Below are 22063 nucleotides of genomic sequence, written 5' to 3'. Positions count from 1 at the left end.
AGTGACTGATCAAGTATTGATGGCGCATGCCTATTCGACACGCACCATTTCATGCACACAATCGTCTTCGAAACCTTATCTTGCCAGAGCAGCTGGACGCTGTATTTGAAGCCATCACTACATAAGAGCATGATCTATTATCGACGAGACGATATAGCATTAAATAGCCAAATATATATGAATAATCTAAATAAGGTGTGGCCTTTAGAAATTCACCCTACTTTGGGGGTGAAAAAAACAAAAAACAACCAAAATGTTCTGTTACAGCAAGTGCCAACACATTACATGTTGAGCCATGATTGGTAGATTGCATACAAGCCCCAGAATAAAGAAAATTAAAAACCTGGTCGATGTAGTAGACAAAACTTGAATCCAAAGTAAAGTCTGATTCATAACAACCACAAATACACAATCAAAGACGCACTGAGCACATCAGTTTTGCACTTTTTTTTTTTCCCGCCAGCAAGTATGTGAAGATAAAGTTGTGTGGTTACATGATTAGAGATATGCAATGTCTAATATGGAGTGTTATAATATCTGTACAATCAATCATTTCCAAAATTCCCTCTTCAGAGTACTGATATTCTTGTCAAATATTGTCCATTATTACTTGACTTGAGATTGATAACAAACAAACTAAACTAATGCAATGCACTGAGGTTGACAGTTCTTTCTGTTGGCCTTTTTAAAAAATTTTTTTTTTATATATATATATTTCCTGTATTTCAGCCTGAACCAAACTGTCATCTGGGGATGACTTCTTGACACACATTTGTGTTTGCTTCTGCTGAGCAGGTTTTGCAGCAGCAGGTGACCTTGTCTTAATGCAGTTCATGATTGACCGGCCTGAGCAGGAGTTCCAGGACCTAAATGAGAACGCCAGAGCGATGAAACACATCCTCAGCAAAATCCCTGATTAGGTCAATGACAGAGTACGCTTCCTACAAATTATCAAGTGAGTGCAAGCAACACACACGCACGCACACACACACGCACGCACACACACACACACACACACACACACACACACACACACGCACACACACACGCACACACACACACACACACACACTTCATGCTGTTTTTTTTGTGTTTTTTTTCCCTGTTTTCAGGATAAAAACAGCAATTTATGCATGACAAACAAATGATGATCTGTCCCATAGAGTGCAGTAACATCAATCTTTCAAGTGTTTTACAGCAGGGGCGTCAGTTCTTAACTATAGTGCAGTCTGTTAATTAACCTAAATCCTGTTTATGAGGTCAAAGTTTTGCGGTGTGCATGGTTTCGTTTCCGCTGCACGTTCTTTTTCTTCTCACTTTCTCTCCAGCAGTAGTCACATACTGTGCCTCCTTTGTTCGCCATTCAAACAGACATTTGATCAATATTACGATTACAGGTTTCTTTATTAACATGTTGACTGGTTAAACTTAATGTTTACAGGTTAAACATATTTTTTTGCATATAGACAGTATGTCTTAATGCATACTGCAATTTCACTTGTGTGTGTTAGTTTATGTTTGTAATGTGGCATGTCAAATTCATGTCCCAATGTCCACAAAAAAAGGGATTTTTTTTTTTTTTTTTTGGGGGGGGGGGGATTTAGAGATCTTATTTTGTTTTGTTTAATTATGCCACTAATGCACTTGACACAGATAAAGGTTGATTGGATGTGGTAAAGCAGTGGAAAATATAAAAAAGTAACAAAAGGCATAGAAAGGCAGAAATACTTAACCTTCACTGGAAGGTTTAACAGTTTAAATTCAGTCTAATAGGCCTCAAAGCAACACAACTTTTCTTGTATCTTCTCACCATAGCTTTATGAGTTGATCAATTTGATTGATGTCACCCTTTCTTGAATTCAATTTATTCATTTATACATCATCACGTGGCCTCCCTTCAGGCACCACCTTCACCAAACAAGACATACTGTACAAAGTTTCAAGAAATATTGCATGCATTAGTGATAAATATCTCTAGCTGTGAAATCTTTTCATGGTTCCTCCAATAATAATAAATATATATAATATTTTCAAAATATTAAGCATTTCTTTTTACATATTTGTAACATTTGAGTGAATGGGGAGATTCTTCAACTCCTCTAAAACTTTCTGTCATTGTCGCAACAGCAACCAGATATCATCTCGGTCAGATTCCTCATGCTTCCTGTTTCCCCATGTTTCTTTGTCTAACTGATTATTTGTCTAACGTGAGACAAGCCGTCCTCACCTGAGTCGCAGCTCCGCCTCACCCGCTCCTTATCACAAGTGACAAAACTGCACTCAGTGTACTCAACAGCCTTTTCTGCTGAAATGATCTGATCCTTCAACAACTCTGCATATCTCTCTCATTACAATCGACACACCTCCTGGCTCCTTCTTAGTCATAGAATGATTACTCACAAGCACCGTCATGGTTTGGTCGGTGTGGCCTTCACGTACATCCTCCATAAGAGAAAAGAGAAGAGAAAAAAAAAGAAGCATATGCATTTTTAATTTAAGCATACTGAAAACCTGAATGCTTGATCCCAATATCATTTGCAATCAATTTAGGGTGCTCAGTCTGTGTTCAGTTCAGGTACCTGATGTTTCTGTATATTCTGTGAAAACTGAGCTACGTGAATGCTTCTCACATGCTCTTCTGTTCAGAAACAAGACATTTCAAAAGTGCTAAGTCATTTGACTTTGCAGTAGTCGCTTGCATATTATTAGCCTGTCAATTGAAATAATCTGACGAAATATATAAAATGAATTGTGGAAATGGGTGTTACAAGACAAGAGTAGTGTAATGGAGTGTGTTGTCAAGCAGGAGACCACATACTTGTGTAGTATAGTACTGTGTCTAATATAGTATTATTATGTTATTGTATAATTGTCTGCATTAATAAAGATATGATGAGCATATTATGCAGACAGTATAACATTATATATATTACACACACACACACACACACACACACACACACACACTTCATGCTTTTTTTTTTTTTTTTTTTTTTTTTTTCCAAACACCAGTTCATACTGTTTTCAGGACAAAAACAGCAATTTATGCAAACTATGATCCTATAGAGTGCAGCAACATCAATCTTTTCTGGTTTAGTTTCCGCTGCACGTTCTTTTTCTTCTCACTTTCTCTCCAGCAGAAGTCACATACTGTGACTACTTTGTTCTCCATTTAAACAGACATTTAACCAATATTACGATTACAGGTTTCTGTATTAACATTCATGTTGACAGGTTAAACTTAATGTTTACAGGTTAAACAGATATTTGTGTGCATATACACAGTATGTAAGAATTTTTGTTTATAAGAAAGTTGTCTGGAGCTGATCAATTGACTCATGGTTGTGCACACTGGTTGGTATTGTAACTTTTAACTTGTGTCTGCTCTAACTGGCAATAGCAGCCGGACGTTAAAGGGGCAACAGGAAATGGAGCAATGTCAGGTCAAGGGACACCCAGTATATTTTGCATTAAAAACCCAGTCATTATTGGTCGGTGTAACGTAAATAACTACACTGCTCTTTTTGCAATGGTTAATTCAGTGTTATTTGAATTAAAAAATGAGATGACAATGCATATTTTTATATGAACTTCCCAAGGAGACATTCATAGTGTTGCATCAATTCATATGCAATAAAATTGTCTCATTTAGGGAAAAAAAGAAGGCTAGAAAGAAAGATACAGCTGAACACATGAATGTGAAGTGTGTGTCAGTGTTGGATTTGTGAATTTGGAAAATCAATGTCCAATGTGTTATAGTTTTTTCCATCTACATTCCTTTAAGACTCCCCCTACACTGCCTGTGATTTGCTCTGATCCCCCCCACACACAGGCCAGTTCACAACCCTTGTCTAATATGATATAATATGATCCAATTCAACAGTGCTGACTTAAATTCTGCCTTTTCAAAAATAATAATGTTCCACTTTGTTTTATACTGTCAGGCAGGTATTAATTTAATTAAATATTTATTATTGGGGTTGTAGTTCACAGTTGTATTGAACTGGACTGCATAATATTTAGGTTTTTAATATTTTAGCCTTCCCACTTACATTCATGAGAGGAGTAGAATACTACAAACCCCTTTCAATATAATGCACTCCAGTACAACATTATAATCTCTTGCAGTGTACAACATCATATCTTGTTATTAATACAGACAATTCTAAGTATAATTACATTATCATACTATACTAAACACTACAGTACTGCAGTGTTTATTCATGGACAAACTAAAACCTGTGTTGGATATTTGCTGCCACTTGACAACTTTACTGCTAATTCCTTCTCTGCTCTGATCAACACGTTGCTGCTCTCATCCACTGGCACTCTCTCTCTCTCTCTCTCTCTCTCTCATTCACTCTCTCGACCACACACACAATTTAAATGATTTGCATGGATAATAACTACTACCTCCAAAATCCTTTTTTTTACAAAAGTTCTGCAGTAGTAGTGATAGTAAATTAACAGAGCAGTTAAAGTAATATTACTGAGTCTACCTTGCTTTCCACTAGTAGATGTACCCACAGAGTTAACACTAATCACTCTCTTTCTGCACTTTATTTATTGTTCTGATTGATAACTCATTCATCACAGCCACATTTAACTATTAAAATAGATCATTGCAGTGAATGTTATCTTTTGACTTTGTCTGTGAGGGTGTTAAAAGCATATAAACCTGGTGTAAGTTATCTTTTATCCACATAACACAGTGGGAAAAAAAAGCTTCTGAAATAGATCAGGGAGTAAAACACAAAGAAAGGAAGTCAGGTGAGGGGTTGAGTGAGATTATTTTTACAAGAGCTCAAAATGCAGGCATTCAATAGCAAGAAAACTCCCAAATAATTGGATCACAATAGTGGTATTTTACACGTGATTCCGTCTATTCAAGCACATAATAACTGGCAGATACCCAACTGTGTAATTCACTAATTAGTGTATGTCAGTATATACAGCAGTCATGAAGAAACATGCTTGCATGCATTCAGCAGCTCTCCTTTTTTTGAAAGGTCACCTGAACCTACTGTGTGAGTTTGAAAGTCTTCTCAGTACTTTCTCAGCACCATTTCTATGATATTAGTCATACAGTGCTAAGGCCACAGTTGAACATGTAAACCAGGTGAGCTACGTAACCTTAATAATTCAAAAATGTTGTCAAGGGAAAAAAAGACTACTTGTGATATTTATAATGGGCTCGGTTTCAATGTGTTACTTTCTTGTTGACTACAGCCTGCTTTAAGAAATGAGTGAGTTAAGCCAGTGCGAGAGAGAGAGAGAGAGAGAGAGAGAGAGAGAGAGTGACTGTGGGTGAGAGCAGCAAGGTGTTGATCAGAGCAGAGCAGAGAAGGAATTAGCAGTAAAGTTGTCAAGTGGCAGCAAATATCCAACACAGGTTTTTAGTTTGTCCATGAATAAACACTGCAGTACTGTAGTGTTTAGTACAGTATGATAATGTAATTATACTTAGAGTTGTCTGTATTAATAACAAGATGTGATGTTGTACACTACGCAAGAATATACTGTTGTACTGGAGTGCGTTATATTGAAAGGTGTTTCTAATATTCTGCTCCGCTCATGAATGTAAATGGGGTGGCTAAAGTATTAAAAACCTAAATATAATGCTGTCTAGTTCAATACCACTGCAAACGACAACTTCAATAACAAACATTTAATTAATGTAATATCTTTCTGACCGAACATTATTATCTTTGTAAAGAAAAATAGTTACAAAATTACAAATTACAACAATTTCATGTCCGGCCCAAATGTAAATGCTTAAGCATTTCTTAAACGTCTTGTTTCTGACTTTCTTTTTCCTCCACAGCTGGACCGATATGAAGACCACTGAATAGCATGTGAGAAGCCTTCACGTATCCCAGTTTTCACAAAAGATACAGGAACATCGGGTACCTGAACTGAACACAGACCGAGGAATATTATGTGTGTGATATCTGATTGCAAATGATGTTGGGGTCAAGCATTCAGGTTTTGCTTTTTATTTATCACCTGCTTGTATTGAAATGCTGATTGAAACAAAAAAAAAAAACCCTGCTAGTGTTGAATTAAATAGTTTGACAAAGAAAACTGAATTGTATTGGAACAGCATGTTGTTAATGTGCTTAAATAAAAAAAATGCATGTGGTTCTTTTTTTTTTTCTTCTCTTTTATAATATAAAGGATGTACCTGAGGGCCACACTGACCAAACCAGGAAGGTGCTTGTGATTCATCATTCTATGACTAAGGAGGAGCCAGCAGTGTTACCCTCCATTGCAATGGAGGGTAACCAAGTGCTGAATGGGTGTAGAAACCAAACCAACGCATGTATGCTGTTGATAAGACTGATCTACGCCCTCAACCTTCTGCTTCTGGGTTTGTTTATATGTTTTAGTCATAGTTCTTATGCACACACAAACAAATTTGAATTAAGATAATCCTTTTGTAACCTTTGTTAAATAGAAAGTAATTGACAAGATCAACTCCTATGTCTGACATTTGTTTTTTAAGTAAAGCTTACCTTTTCTGAACAGTGAATGTTTAATTAGTCATATTGATTTATTATTTATACTATATTAAGAGTTTAAATTTCTCCCTTTTTTTTAAGTAATCAGTTGTGTAATGTATTGATAAATATTAAGTCGACTTTACCTAATTTGCATGCAGATGTGCGAGCTATTGTATGAAGTTGTGAAGCCCTTTGAGGTGTTTAACTACAAACTTATCCTGTGTAAAAGTAAAACCTGTTAACCAGCCACCTCCACCTGCTGTACAAGAACCAATTTAGACGGCAAAAATAGCTGATATGAAATGCTCATAATAGGAGGCTGTAAGGGACGTTCAGTGTTTTAGTTCGGCCTGGTATGCTGTATTCTGCTCTATTCTCTCAGAAAAGGTGGTCCACACTTGCAGGTCATTCTGACAGTCAACAACACTAAACACTTTCAGAAACGTAACTTCTCCCTCTTCCCCAGTGACGTCCTGTGTTAGATTCTACTCAAAAGCAGAATTTAATGTGTTTATTTTCATCAAATGTTGTGTATCTCACCTTTCTCAATTTTTTTTTCAGCATCAGTGGTTCCAAACTTAAGGTACCCTCAGGAATTCACACAATAAACATTTTGTTTAATAGAAAACTTGACAGAGAACAACATTTTTGCAAATCAATTGGTAGAAAAAAATATTTAGAATATGCTATATGCTATACTATCAATAATGTATTAAACTCATAAAACATGTACATTCGTCGCTTTGGATGGATAGGTGAGAGTTCAGTTCTGTGCAGCTTGGGAAGTGAGTTCAATCCACTCATTTCCTGTCAAGAAAACACACATTTAATTGTCCTGCTTGTGAGAGTGCACATTCGGGCTGTTCAGCTTTGTGTGTCGGTCCATCCCATCCCTCAGTTCTATTCCCCTGAGCTCAGCAGCCCTGCTCTCCTCAGCACCCTGCCCACTTTGGGTAACAGTTTGTCGTTAAAGTCCCACAGTCGGGTGTCAACGTGGATCTGGTCGAGCGGCCGCTGTGTCGGTGTACTGATTGGGGAGTGAATAATTCGACACACTTCTGGTGGAACCTTGAATTTTTTTCCAAACATCTTGAGCACTTCGTGTACTGAGGTCTGCTCCACTGCCCTGTGATGTACACACAAAATCACACAAGGTCAACCACACACAGTATTAGAATCAGGTGGATGCTGCAATCAACAAATTCTCTCATTGTCAACCTACTTCGGTTTAACGATCAGCTTGTGCGGGTGGTAGACGCTCATGTCAGTGTCCTCCCTGTAGATGTGCTCCATAATATTAAAGCCTGGCACCCCTCTCCATTTAGGCAGGGGTTGCCTTTTACTTTCCTCAAAAGGTTTCTTGGGAAAGATGTGGTTCTCAATGAGGAACACCCCTGTCTGCAGAACATGAATGGAGGTTTGGCGGGTGCAGCATAGAAATTGGAAAGAGATTAGAAATATATACTATGACAGACGAGAGATTGTTTTTTTTTTTTTATAAAATGTTTGAAATAAAATGTTACATTTGGATGCTGTTGCTGGAGCGTGTTCATCACAGACATCAGGTTGTTGTGTTGGTACGGCATTGCAATCTCATCGATGTCGTTCAACAGTACGTAGCGTGAACGCTCCATAGATCTGTAAATGCACTCATTGAGAGTGGCTAACTGGCCGTAGTAGTGCACGTCCCCTCCGAACTGTGAGAAGAGCCAGCCTGTCGATGGATTCAGATGCTTGTCAATGGGCCAGGGAACCATTTCCACAAAGCCCTCCTGGCTGTAAACCTGCAAGAGGTGTTCAAGGTCTGGGCCGCAGCTGGTGTTATATATCACCACTCTGTCCACGCCCAGCAACCTGGGACAAAGAGAGGCAGAGGTAATTTGGCTGATGCTATTTATTTGATCAGTGATTATGTAAACGCATAAAAGACCTTTGGAATCCTGTTAAAGAACAGACTTGAGGGGAATCTCCAGCAGAACAATGACACACTCATAAAAAGGTCATAGCGAGCACAAAAGGAACAAAAGGCACACACCAACGGGTTGAACCAGTTTCTTTGAAAGGTTTGATTCACTGAAGCCAACCGAATCTCCCTTTACCTCATCTACCCCTTCTCTGCCTCTGTGACATAACAAGACGGGCAGTGGCTTCCCGCCGCCTGCTTGCAACCCCCCCTCCACTTTCTCTTTTCACTCCTTGACTCTTCTCCGACCAGTATTCCTCCTTCTCTTCTCCCTGTTTGCCCACCACCTGCATCTGAAAGGATAATGGTATTACGCAACTTCCCCACCCAACTTCATCACGGCCAGCCAGGTGAGACGGTACCAGTACCTGATGAACGCCAAAGGACTTAAGGGTGGTTAAGGTGTGTCGAGATCAGCTTTCAGGAATGTTCTGGCATCTTTTTGACGCCGTCCAGAGCCTAAAAGGCACACTCTATACGATCTGAAAGACATCCAGCATAGTTCCTTTGCCCAAGACGGGACGCCCTGGCACTCTCAATGACTTCAGGCCTGTGGCTTTGACGTCACATATCTTAAAGACCCTTTGGGAGGTTGGTTTTACAGCACCTCAGGCACCTGACTGAACACACCACAGTAGATGATGCCATCATATACCCGCTTCACAGAGCTTACACATTCTGTGAGAATCAATGTTGTTTGACTTCTTCTTTCAACACCATCTAACGTTATTGCATTGGTTTTGGACGAGAATATCGTTATCATTCTCATGTTTGCATGTGTAGCCAGTCAGGAAATGTCCCTTCTTCTTCTTTTAAGTTTTATGGCGGATGGCATCCAATGAAAGGTGCATTACCGCCACCCACTGCATTGGTGTGGACCAGAGTTACTTATCCCTTTACAAAAAACAAAAACAACAACAGGAAATGTCCCTCCTGAGCTACTGTAGGTTCAGGCAGGCCATGGCACCTCCTACTTCCTGGTTCACTCATTAGGCAGAGTATAAAAGCTGCACAGAATGAGCTGCTGTCAGCCTGCTTGACCCTTTTGGTGTCAGTGCTGCATTGAGGTTCCACAGTGATCTGGTAGGTGTTTTTGTTTTGTTTCAGTCTTTAAGTATAATTATTCTGCCATTGTTTTTTTTGTACCCCAGATCCAGCTCCTCAGGGAGGCCTAAACCAGGTGTGAGCCTGCACAGAGGGAGGAGGCACAACACTCAGGCTAGAATTGAAAGCCACTGCTGTTTTGTTTAGTTTAGTTAGTTTTGTTTTGTTCCTGTTTTGTGTTTCTTTATTTCTGTGATGTTGTTTAGTTAGATGACTTTTGTTGGTGTTAGTTTCCTGTCTTTTAACTAAATTGTGTTTGGTATTTCCCCCAAGAATATTACTTTCCATAGATACATTTTAGAATGTGGTTTGTGGTGGTGTTGCCATACTCGCCTGTACATTTCCAGAGTCTGTGCATACTGGAGCACATTGTTGTAGTCACCAAACAGGTTGGAGATGCAGACTGTGAAGTTAAACTGCAACTTCTTCTCTTCCTTTCCAATCGTCTTTTGGTTTCTTATAGGAAGCCAAGTGTGGTTAGATCCAAACTCACTGTCCGGTTGACTCAGGAGAGTGACATGTGTGGTGTTGCAGTTTTGAGGAATCCGACACATGACGTCTGTAGTGGCAAACGGAAATCCAAAGTTATCTGAGTGCTGTAAAATTGTTGTCTGCGTTGTTGTACTTAAATGTCCTGCACAGCAGAAGAGGCAGTGAAGTGGTTGGATGGAGTCTCTTTTAAAAATGCCAATGATGCGTATATCCAAACCATTCACTCTCTGGTCCATGAAGGCGGACACTAGTAGGTGCTTAGTGTTTTTTAAAGGGGTGATGCTGTCCCCAGAGATCAAAAAGGGACAAGTGTTCTGAGTCGAATGTGGATTTGGGATGGACCTGTATGTCCCTGGTGTTTTCAAATTCATGATGATGAAGATGACGACAAGAAAGGAGGTGACGGTCAAGAAGAGGAACTCCCTTTTGAATTTTCTGGTCTTGTCCATCCAGCCACGAGATAGATCGCCCACCTGAGGGAGAATTTGGAATCAGAGTTACACATTTGGGGAGGAAAGCAAACGCCGAGTGCTGCAATGACATCTCGTGACTCTACGAGGTATGGATGTGACTAAACTCGATCTGAATAAATCATACAATGCTGCACATCTCATTAAATTCCTCAGTCTGAAAATAGAAGAGCTAAGCAAAGCCTTGTCATGTACGAAATAGTCTTTGTTCACGCCATTTCTATTTAAACATACTGTGAGTGTGACATTTAAGTAGCAGCCGTCTACTTGAAATTGTAATGTTCAGAAATAATGAACTCACTGACTTTCAGTTATACACTGAATTATTAATTCATTTGCATGTTCACTTGTACGTTACACCAGCCCTGCAAAGAGTCCTGTCATTGAGAGGTGCTTAATAATTGATGTAGTACTTATGTTGATCTTTAGAGAGGGTAAAGAGATGTATTTGCATGTGCATTGAGAAGGAGACAAAAGATCCAAATACTGTACATTAAAATCCCCTCTCATTAGCAGTAGTAACTTATTACAAAAGCACTGAAGAAAAGATGTTGGTTTGTGTTATAGCCCATCTCCCCAGGAGTGTTGGAAAAAAAACAACTCCTTATGTATGACTCGTATATTATTTTTCACTAAGGGACCTCTGAAATGTTTGTAAATTACAATGGCGAAAACGGAATATATAACACGCCTCCAAATAATTTAAAAAAATAAGCAAAATATTGTTGCCATTTCTTTGTGTTCTGCAGTACATGTACACCTGCAAATACAATCAATTATCATAATTTATTAACAACTGAAAAATGCCACACACACAGCTCAAGTAGTGCCCTACTAGCTTGATAAATATAAATACAGTGACAATACATTATCTTGTGTTATTGCTCAGCCTGCTCCCCAAAAATTACGACAACTGCAACAAGATTGTCCATATATCATGATATAACTCTCCAAATAAGAACCTTTTTACAGCAGACGTGATGCTGAAACGAGCCCAGGGGTGAACTTCTAACCAAAATTGCCTCTATCCATCACATCTACAGCAAAAACCCACTGCAAATAAATGCTTCATTTATTTTGTACTGTTGGTTTTATATTCATGCATTCGCATGCTATATTTTCACTTTTCGTTAAATGTTCATGTTCCGAGTTCTCTTTTCTCTTCATGCTTCCTGACTTCTGCACCCCGTCAGTGGCACTCAGCCCCGAGTTCACTCAAGTGTTAAAGCATTTCTCAAATAAAGAAAGCAGTGCTTTTGTTGGGAAAATTTTCAGCTGCGGATTTGGTTTTCAAGCAGTTTTTTTTCTTTCTTTTTTTTTTTACTGCAGCATTATGTGGAGTAAGTAAAGTACAATGCGTTAAAGAAACAAGTCACATGGTGCAAGACTGAGATTTAATGATGTAGTTTAGCAATGGAAATTGCAATTACTGGTTGTCTGAGGTTTTAAATAACTAGACAAGCAGAACAATTAACAATAAACACCCGTCCTGCCTGTCAAACGCAGACAAAGCTATGCAAACACAAACATGCAAATTATGCAAAGTTGCACTTCAAACGCACCATATAACACTTAATATTTCATTATTGTTGCAGTGTTGAGGAGCTCAAACTCCTCTTTAGCGTACGCTCTCAAACTTGTATAAATAATAGGATTTAACACTAGTCTTGATAGAATCTTGACCTGAAGCAACTCCAGCAGCACATTTCAGAGACAATAAGCAAACAGATTGCACCAGACCACAATTTGGATTCCACAGCAAAGCCTCTGAATACTTTTGTAAACAAGATATTTCAGGCTTTGTTTTTTTTTTTTAGCAAATCTATCTCACATTGTTATTATGGGTAATTGATTGTAGATCAATGTACACTACAGTTTTGTGTTTAACGTGGTCATGCTTTGCCTTCACCCAATTCCAACAGAAACCTTATAAGTGAAAATTTCCAAACGCGAGCAAGTTAAAGTGATGTAAAAATTCTGTTCCAAAACATGCTGCTCTCCCTCATTGTGATCATTGTCTGAGAGTAACTCAGAGAGCTTCAGACAGGAACTAGTCAAGGGAGTCTACGGAGTCTCTGCAGGTGATCAAGGCGTACCCACGCCATCGACCGTGCTGGAAAAAAAAAAGACGAAAAATCTCTCCAAACGAACTATGCTCGTGTCGGCAAAAGTCCAATCAGACAGAGGGACCGTTACCGCCACTCCGATTACGAGCCAAGTTATCTGAACTTCTTCCAACCTCTCAAAACTCACGGGCAATACTCAACTTTACAAACCGTTGACGTTAAACTGTTTTTTTTTTTTCCACGGGTGTAATCCAAAAAAATTATCTCCTCTCAGGAAGAAGTCTTTGCATCTCTGCCTGTGACTCCCGCAACATCTGGTTGCCAGGTTTGCACCTTCCTATCCTCTATCCCCCTCACCTGCTTCTTCTTCTTCTTCTTCTTCTACTACTACTTGGGTTTCGTCAAATCGCCAGACCAACCTTGGGGTGCATTATTGCCACCTAACGGACTAGAACCTAATTTTCTATAGTTCTGCCTTGTTTCTGGCACCAGGATGCCTTCTTTTCTTTATACCTAATTTTCAACAATTATCCGTATTTGTCTCTGGCACCAGGATGCCAGGTCTCCCTTCTACACTTCATTTTCCACAGTTTTTCCACAGAGATGACAGGTCCTCTCCCCCCTGTACTTCTTTTTCAACAGTTTTCTGCTTCAATTCTGGCACCGGGATGCCAGGGCCCCCGTCCTCTATACTTCATTTTATACAGTTTTGTGATCCATTTCTCACATTGGGTCATCAGATTATTCCTCCTGTATGCTTCATTTTCAACAGTTTCATCCTGTTCCTTACACCGGGATGCTAATTCTCCTCTCCACTACCACCTCATTCTCATTCAGTCTTCGGCTCATGTCTCAGGCACCGGTTCACCAGTCGTCCTTTTCTCTTTCCCCTAATTCCAGCCGTCCTGGGATCTTATTTCCATTTCATAAAGATGGTGCTTGTTCCGGTGCCTCGATGCCAAGTTCCAATTCTCCTGTCCCCCGATTTCATTAAAGTTTAACCATTCTCCGAGCACCAGTCCTCCCATTTCCTCAAACGACTGCGCTCAATTGGCGCACCGCCGTGCACGTCTCCATTCCGTCTGTCCACCTACTCACCAAACTCCAGCGCTCGATTCCGGGATGCCCGTTTCCTTTTTGCCCGTCCCCTGTTTCATCGAACTGCAGAGTTCCTTTTGGGCACCGAGATTCCTGTTTCTGTTTTGTTTTGTCTGTCCCTGTGTCTCATCAGTCCGCAGGGGCCATTCGGGCACCGAGATGCCCGTTCCAGAGTTGGCCATCCCCCATTTCATTCAACTACAGGTCTCATTCGGGCTCTGAAGGGCCAGTTTCGGATTCGTCAGTCCTTCCATTTCTTCAGATTGCAGCGCTCGGTTCGGGCACCGGGATGCCGGTTTCGGGTTCTTCTGTCCCCTTTCAATGATCTGCTGCTCTCATTGTGGCTCTTGGGATGCTTGCTGCGTTTCTTCTGTTTGTTCCCGCCACTCGCTCTCATTTGTATCATCTACATCCCCAAGCTCTGGACCCATCGCCCTCATCGGCTCGCCCGGGGCAGGAATGACAGCATCTCGTCGCCAACTGGAACGGTGTCACCTTCCTCAGTGATTGACTGTACCACTCGGCCGGGGTTCGGCTCCGAACGGATGCTGTTCCTTCTGCCAATCTTTGGGGGTCCTCGTGGTGGTGGATTTTCTCCACCAAATATCTAGCATATTAAAACAGTTTCTCCAAAACTCCATCCATCATTCTTTGCCGTCAACGGAACCATCCGGTGATCATCGCTTCCCCCTTAGGTAGTAGGGGTCAAGGAGATCCATTCTGGCGACCTCCCTGTTGTCGACATCAATGGCGGAGGAGAGGAGGATCCCTCGCCTTCATGTCCTTCGTGCGCTGTCTCGTGTGGCCGTCACTTGCTCACTGTTTCACGCCCGAGTCGAATGTGTTCTGCATCTTTTTTTCACGCCTTCGATCTCTTCTACTGCTGTATTGCCACCCTTCGCTTAAATCGCTTAAATGCGCCCTAGGAACCAACATTCTTGCTGCTTCTTCCGTGTCCTGTGAAACGCTGAGTTAACCCTCGTCAATCAATTCATTCTGGGTCGTCACCTCTGCTTATCTGACCTCGCAAGGACTGCGAGCTCCACTCTGACCAGCGAACATGCCTAATCGGCAACATGGTTCCCATACTCAATTTCAATACATCCGCATCTGGACCCCTGGCAGCCACGAGCACATAACCTGCATTTGCGGATCCCGTCGCGCTTTCTTTGCCATGAAGTCTCCACTCGTTCCTGCTCGCGCTCCCACTTTCACCATGTTGGATTTTCTCCCGACCTCTTTTACTTGCCACCCCTTTCAGCCGTTTCTTCCCCAGAAGACAGAGGAGTCCCAGATCACCTCGTCATGGTTATGTTCAGATGGGCTTCAAAGCTGCCCCACACCCATCACGCCTCCAGGACCTGCGCATGGCTTGGTCATCACTGCTTTCTTGGGAAGGCTTTTTTGGGGATCTGCGAGGCCCGAGATCCGCAGTGGATTCTCAGCCGAGCCTTCCCCAAACAGCATGTGTTGCCCAGCTCCAGTGCATTCCACCATATCATAATCGATAAATTCTGTTCATAGTCAATTGAGGTGGTGGTCCTTGCTAGTGAAATGTGTTTTATACAGCATACAGCTTAGCCTTTGTCACCAGTGTAAAGTGTGGACAGCTCTTTTTTTTTTTTTTTACCATGAAAAACCAATCAGAAGCAGCCAACAGAATCAAATCTGTTCTAACAACAGTGATATATTTTTTATTTTGTCTGTTAAACTATAACATGAAAGTTTGTGGGACAAAAAGACTTGCAAACATAATTACTGTGCACAAATTCAGTGCAGATACTCAAACATGACATCAGTGCGTCCACATTTCAAAGTCAAATTCAGATTCAAATGTCCGGTCTGCAGCCAGCCAGCCAGCCAGCCAGCCAGCCAGCTGCTCAGTCTCCCCCTGGTGTCCTGCTACTTGTTTTTTAAGGAGGAAGAGCGGGACAATCAGGAATTCGATTGAGCTGGGCTAATTAAGCCTCTTCCAGACAACCATTCCCTAAACCACTTCCCCAATCAGTCCCTCCTGCAGCTGAGTCAAACCACGCCCCACCACCACCACAGTCATACAGAGTGCAACGTGCAGTGAAATGCTTGGGTACCTGTCATGAAATTAGTGTATAGCTATTAAAAGTACAACAGTAATAATCACAGTAACTTGGTGAATGCTGTGTGTGTGTGATGTGTATATATGTGGTCTGGACAGCCTGAGGGAAACAGCCCCTTCTCATCCTCTCTGTGTTGGCCCTCAGACTGCGATAGGGTCTCCCTTACGGTAAAAACGCGAAGAGTCTGTTGTTGGGACTCCTTGATGATCTCCCTGACCCTTTTCTTGAACCTCATAGTGTAAATATCCCAGAGGTTTGATTTTTATAGTGCTCTTAGCCGAGTGCACCACCCTCTTCAGAGCCATGCTGTCCAGTTTTGTGCTGTTACCACAAGATGCTCTCAATTAGGGAGGTGTAACAGATACATTTAGTCAAATTGAAGAATCAACTGGGAACTTTTTTGAACTAATTCTAGTCGTTTTAGATAAAAGTATCAAATTTGAGATGGTGTGAAAATACTTCCCTTGCTTTAAGAAAGAGGGGATTTACAAATAAAACTTCCGTTCATTGATACAATGCACACATAAAAATTCCATTATCTGGGAGTTCTAATTCTGTCCATTCATTTATCAATGTCTGCGTTTGCACAGAATACACCAACATCCCCTCAGTGACAAAAGAGATTACAAGGACACCAGCTAACACATGATCTTTCTCCGGGGTCCTGGTCACTCATGCAACAACAGAATTAGAATATCTATAACAGTTCAATGGATCTGATCTGCATCACCGCTCAAAACGCCTTCGGGATGTTTACGCATGTAAAACTATACAGCCCAAAGTTTGTAACAATGAAGGGAAATTTGAAGTTTTCTTACTTTTTGAGATCATAAAACAACAATGAGATTTGCTTTTCAGGTTTTATTTCAGACTATTTATGTGCACATAGATTTTGATGTTGTCTCATTTTTCAGATGTGCAAAAGTAAGTTAACAGACGACTGTCAAAGGAAAGAAAAGTCTATTGTTTGCTTGCAAAGCCCCTTGACAGCATGAAGTCATCAACCCTTTGACATGACTAATTTAGCACCTTTTGGGTTTTTTTTATTATTGAAGTGGAATTAAAAATAAAATAAAATTGTGAGTGCAAAGTATTCATCCCTTGGCTATGAAATCCATCAGTCACAAAAATAGGTGATAAAGGCCCTGCGCAATCAGTCAGATGATGTACTGTAAGTATAAACGCACCCTCATTAATCGGGATGACCAGATATCCTCTTGTCCATGTTTACCATCACCCCGACATGTAAAATACAGAGTTACATATATTATAGTTCCTGGTCGTAGCTATTTTGACTTGATATATTTGATTTACATAAAACTGTGTGTGCGGTTGCTCGGTGACGTACTGAGCCTACCTTTTAGCCCCACATACAAATTCCTGAGCTGAAGACGGATATAAAGCAGTTTAGCGGTCTAACAAAGTTTTCAAACTTTGCACATGCTTTCAGCAACTCATTTCACACGTGTATATAATGTACTGATGAAGAAATGTTGAAGATTTCAGGTAATATAACAAAACAGGAAAGTGAAGTAAACTGGGGAACATAGACCAGTTTGGCAGGTATGAACAACCTGTGGAACCTGTTTATGTCTCATTTTCCTTTTGCACACACGTGAAGGCAATCAACCCAACAGACATTTCTGTGAAACTGTACACTACATGTGCAGAGACCTCTGAACGCTCCTTTAATTTACTCATCTTTAGATTTCAAATCTTAATGGCAAAAGCATCAGATACAGAAGCATTGTGTTACGTCACATCTCCAGTTGGAAATTAACATACCAGTGTTTTCACTTCTCATTCATTCAGTAGCATGCTACACCTGGATGTTCAAACTCACTGTAATCTGTTGTGTTTTATATTCTATCATGTGTGAAGATTTAATAGTGAGTACTTCTGTCAATCACAGAGCACCTTACTAATGCGTAATAATGACAGCCGAGTGCAAAACCATATGATGATGATGACTTGGTGCACATATTATCATTTAGAATGAAGTTTGTGCTATTATTTACTTTATTTCCATAATTTCTGAATTATATCTAAACTCAAATACATTCGGATTTAGACGTAGTGATTTCAGGTAAAGTCATTATTTATTTCCTAAAGGGGAAAACTGTATTTGACAAATAATCTAGGCCATTTCATTCGTACATGACAAAAATCATAGTGAAAAAAAAATCGGCAAATGCCACAAATAGCCTTTATGCCTACACATAAAAGAAACAGAAAATTATGAAATACATATTAGTAGGCTCCCGGGGGTGTCAAAATTAAAACATTTCCTTTTCTTCCTACAACCGAGGACGGGTTTAGGTTAGGTTAGGTTAGGTAGTTACTTTATTAGTCCCCGAGGGGAATTTTTTTTTCCCGCTACAGCAGCATACAGGAAGCAATAGATAATAGAATAACAGAAAGCAATAAAATAGCAGTAAAATGGCAGTCAAAATATAAAATATAAAATGCACAGTGTATACAGTACAGTATATATCTATATATATTATATACAAACAACCGAGAACACAGACAACAGTGTTATTGTTGTGTGATGGGTTTTGCCAGAGGTGAGTCATTGTAGTCTTATTGCAGCCTGCGTTTTGCAGTTTGAGTTTCAAAGGACAGGAAACTCAAACGTCTTTTGGAGGTTTGCTTCAACAGCTGCATTTAGGCATGCGGGTATCACATCCTTCCTCCTAATTGGTTGGTGGTACGGCCGAGCAGATGCAAACACTGCAGCTCTACAAGCAGTCCTATACAATCGGGTGGGGGATATTGGCCTTATTTTTACGATAGCATGAGTCGCAACTAACCTTAACTCATGAGAAATACAACAAGTGTTTATCTCCACCCAAAACCTTGACCTTATATTTCCCCTCCTGGGCCTTATCCTAGCCGCCACTGGCAAATCAGCTCAATTTGGCCTTCACCCATGGCTACCTTCGGCCATGGAAGGTCCAACGCTGGTCTCTGCCTTACTACATTCTAGTACAATAGTTGTGGCAGGGATCTTTCTCCTTATTCGCATGAGCCCTATAATGGAAAATAATCAAACAGCTCTTACAACATGCCTCTGCTTAGGAGCTCTTACCACTTTATTTACCGCCACCTGTGCCCTCACCCAGAATGATATTAAAAAAATTGTTGCTTTCTCAACATCAAGCCAACGAGGCCTTATGATAGTAACTATCGGTCTTAATCAACCACAACTTGCCTTCCTCCATATCTGCACCCATGCATTCTTTAAAGCAATGCTGTTCCTCTGCTCTGGCTCAATCATCCATAGCCTTAATGATGAGCAGGACATCCGAAAAATAGGCGGGATACACCACCTTACGCCTTTTACTTCCTCTAGCCTCACTATTGGAAGTTTAGCCCTTACTGGAACCCCCTTCTTGGCAGGCTTTTTTTTTTCTAAAGACACTATTATTGAAGCACTTAACACATCCTACCTAAACGCCTGAGCCCTCATCCTTACCTTACTAGCCACCTCCCTGTTATATCCATACCTTCCCTCTTAAAAATAGCCGCCTTGATTGTAACCATTATGGGTGTTCTCACTGCCCTAGAACTAGCCTCACTAACAAGCAAACAACTGAAGGCTATGCCTGCACTAACCCCCCACCACTTCTCAAATATACTAGGTTTTTTATCCTTCAGTTATCCATCGACTAACCCCTAAACTCAGCTTGTTTTTAGGCCAAACAATTGCTAGTCAAATGCTTGACCAAACCTGAATAGAAAAAGTAGGCCCTAAGGCAATTACCTCCCTAAATTCACCCCTTATGACCATAACCAATGACATTCAGCAAGGAATAATCAAAACTTACCTTTCCCTCCTCTTCTTCACCTTTGCTTTTTCAGTACTTTTCTTTACGTACTAGACAGCCCGCAATGCCCCTCGACTTAATCCTCGAGTAAGTTCTAAAACAACAAGCAAAGTCAGTAAAAGAACCCACGCACTCAGAACTAATAACCCTCCCCCCTATAGAATATATTAAAGCAACTCCCCTCATATCGCCCCGGAAAACAGTAAATTCACTGTATTCATCCGCAGACAACCCCTGTAAACATCTCAGCATGATGAAACTTTGGTTCCCTTATAGGCCTATGTTTAATTGCCCAAATTCTAACGGGCTTATTCCTCGCTACACATTATACCTCTGATATTGCAACTGCCTTTTCTTCCGTAGCCCACATCTGTCGAGACGTAAACTACGGGTGACTAATTCGTAATATACACGCAAATGGCGCCTCATTCTTCTTTATTTCTGGGTGTGTCCATCGACAACTGACTGAACTGGAAGACCAACATCAATGCTGTCTACAAGAAGGTGATGAGTCGACTCTTTTTCTTGAGGAAACTTCGATCCTTCAATGTGTGCAGCGAGATGTTGGAGATGTTGACTGTGTTTCTTGGTTTGTTTGTATATAATATATATAGATATATAATGTACTGTATATACTGTGCATTTTAGATTTTTTTACTGCTATTTACTGCTATTTTATTGCTTTTCTATTATTCTATTCTATTCTATTATTTTATTCTATTATTATCTTATTGCTTCTGTATGCTGCTGTAGCGAAAACAAAAATGTCCCCTCGGGGACTAATAAAGTAACTACCTACCTACAGTACCTACCTACCTTTATTTGCATTTATTTGCACATCGGACGCGGCTTATACTACGGCTCTTACCTTCATAAAGAAACCTGAACTGTAGTCTTAAATATTGCAATGAGGCAGGAATTCCTAACGTTACGAGATCTAGCAGGTGGATGAACTCGATTTTTAGCGAAGATACTGTACAAATGCACAACTCTCATTTCCGCTGTGTATGCTTCCTCAAAGACCGTTTGGTTAGTGTTTGCCTACCAAAACTCGAATTATTATCACACACACACACGCGCGCACACGCACGCACACACACACACACACGCACACGCACACACACACACACAAGAGCAAATACAAAATAACACCCAACTCACATCACTCAAGCTGCCGAATACGAACATTAAACACATTCATTCAGGGCATCCTGGGAAAACGTCACGACCTATCCCAACACACTACAATTATATAAAATACAATATATGCTCGTCTACATATTAAAATGTAAACTTACAGAAAGCCGATCTGTTCTATCCTCCTGATGTAGAAACGCTGACCGAAGAAGGAAAAAAAAACAAAAAACGATCTCGTGCAGCTTCTCTCTACGACGGAAACACGACCGCAGGTTGCATAACTATTAAAACCCGGCCAAGTCTGAACGTTGCTGCTTCTGAAATTGTGTTACGATAATAAAAGCGAGGCGGAGGTCCTGACAGATACATATTCACGCATTAGTTCATGCACTTCCAGTGTTATTTTGTGAATATTAAAAAGGAAACTAGTATTCCCATTTTCCTTTTTTTTTTTCTTCTTTCCCGAGTTCAGTTATCTCATACTGTCCACTTATGCAGCCCCTTAGTTCACCTTTTGTCTAAAACGAGCTGTTTTGGTTTATGTCTCTTTAAGGACCCCTTTTCCTAAAAGCCCACTTTGATTGGTCAATTTCCAGGAAGCCCAATCGAGCTCGGCTCCTGTGGGTTTGTCCCGCGCATCATGGTATTAACAGTGTTCAGGCGCCACAAGGAATCTGTCAATCTACTATATATATATATATATATATATATATATATACTATTTGCATAGTTTATCCTTCTTGTTTGGAAAAGGAAACTGCATGTACATGAGGCACAACCTGATCCGGCTTTTGAAAGTGGACAAAGGACATATTTGTTTGGTAAATATTACACTCATCACCTGCACATGGTTTCACATTACAGTGAATTTAGCCTTTCAATCACCATGCAGTGTGCTTTTTCCTCATGTTTGGTGGGTGGGAAGTTTTATTTTGCCAAGAAGTTACCAGATAAATCCTAAAGATTGCTGTTCCTGATGTCCTGTCTATTAGTTTTAAAGTGAAGTCATTCCCTGTACCTGTTAGTGGAAACGGCTAAATAAGAGAACAGCTTAGCCAATAGGTGGTTTATTATTTGTTCAGCAAGAGAGATGGCCCAATGGGAGAATTTATTGAACAATGTGATCTTATCAATACATGGCACAGTTAGGTAACTGATATATCAGAGATTTGAATTTACAATCCTCAGTCAGATAAAGGATCATCAGACTAACATTTGATTAAACAACCCCTCTGTCACTGCACTCTCACTGATACTGGAGGATGCACAGGGGCATGGCAGGTTAACAGGGAGATGCATTTTGG

At 40.4% G+C, this 22063-nt stretch overlaps 1 protein-coding gene and 1 pseudogene across 4 annotated transcripts; one reads left to right on the top strand and one right to left on the bottom strand.

The window, feature by feature from the left end:
* Positions 1-6999: 6999 nt before the first annotated feature.
* LOC138200129 (glycosyltransferase family 92 protein F13G3.3-like) lies at positions 7000-21210 on the bottom strand. 4 transcript variants are annotated; one of them, XM_069152607.1, is made up of 6 exons: positions 19623-19653; positions 10488-10535; positions 9904-10131; positions 8027-8357; positions 7726-7901; positions 7000-7629 (listed from the first exon to the last, which is right to left on the bottom strand). In XM_069152607.1, exons 3-6 carry the CDS (start codon positions 10122-10124, stop codon positions 7404-7406), a joined length of 954 nt encoding a protein of 317 aa, XP_069008708.1. In that variant the 5' UTR covers positions 10125-10131; positions 10488-10535; positions 19623-19653; the 3' UTR covers positions 7000-7403. The 4 variants fall into 4 exon arrangements, with proteins under 4 accessions (XP_069008708.1, XP_069008707.1, XP_069008706.1 ...); XM_069152606.1 differs by lacking the exon at positions 19623-19653 and adding an exon at positions 20921-21210 and having other exon boundaries at positions 9904-10535; XM_069152605.1 differs by having other exon boundaries at positions 9904-10535; positions 19623-19706.
* On the top strand, positions 18344-19676 carry LOC138200281 (NADH-ubiquinone oxidoreductase chain 5-like; annotated as a pseudogene).
* Positions 21211-22063: the final 853 nt, after the last annotated feature.

Source organism: Embiotoca jacksoni, unplaced genomic scaffold, assembly GCF_022577435.1.
Source record: "Embiotoca jacksoni isolate LCO1_2020_lvr unplaced genomic scaffold, fEmbJac1.0.p SCAF_18, whole genome shotgun sequence".
NCBI classification, from domain to species: Eukaryota; Metazoa; Chordata; class Actinopteri; family Embiotocidae; genus Embiotoca; species Embiotoca jacksoni.
The sequence above is the reverse complement of the archived record's forward strand: the minus strand, read 5'-3'. Positions and strand labels throughout refer to the sequence as shown.

Bases quoted from the DNA above. Each gene is read 5' to 3' on its own strand.
- LOC138200129 (XM_069152606.1), bottom strand. From the start codon at position 10,511: ATGGACAAGACCAGAAAATTCAAAAGGGAGTTCCTCTTCTTGACCGTC. The intron at 8,358-9,903 runs GCGAGTATGGCA...TCTTTGTCCCAG, and splicing joins CAGACTCTGGAAATGTACAG to GTTGCTGGGCGTGGACAGAG. The intron at 7,630-7,725 runs GTAGGTTGACAA...TGTACATCACAG, and splicing joins AAGCTGATCGTTAAACCGAA to GGCAGTGGAGCAGACCTCAG.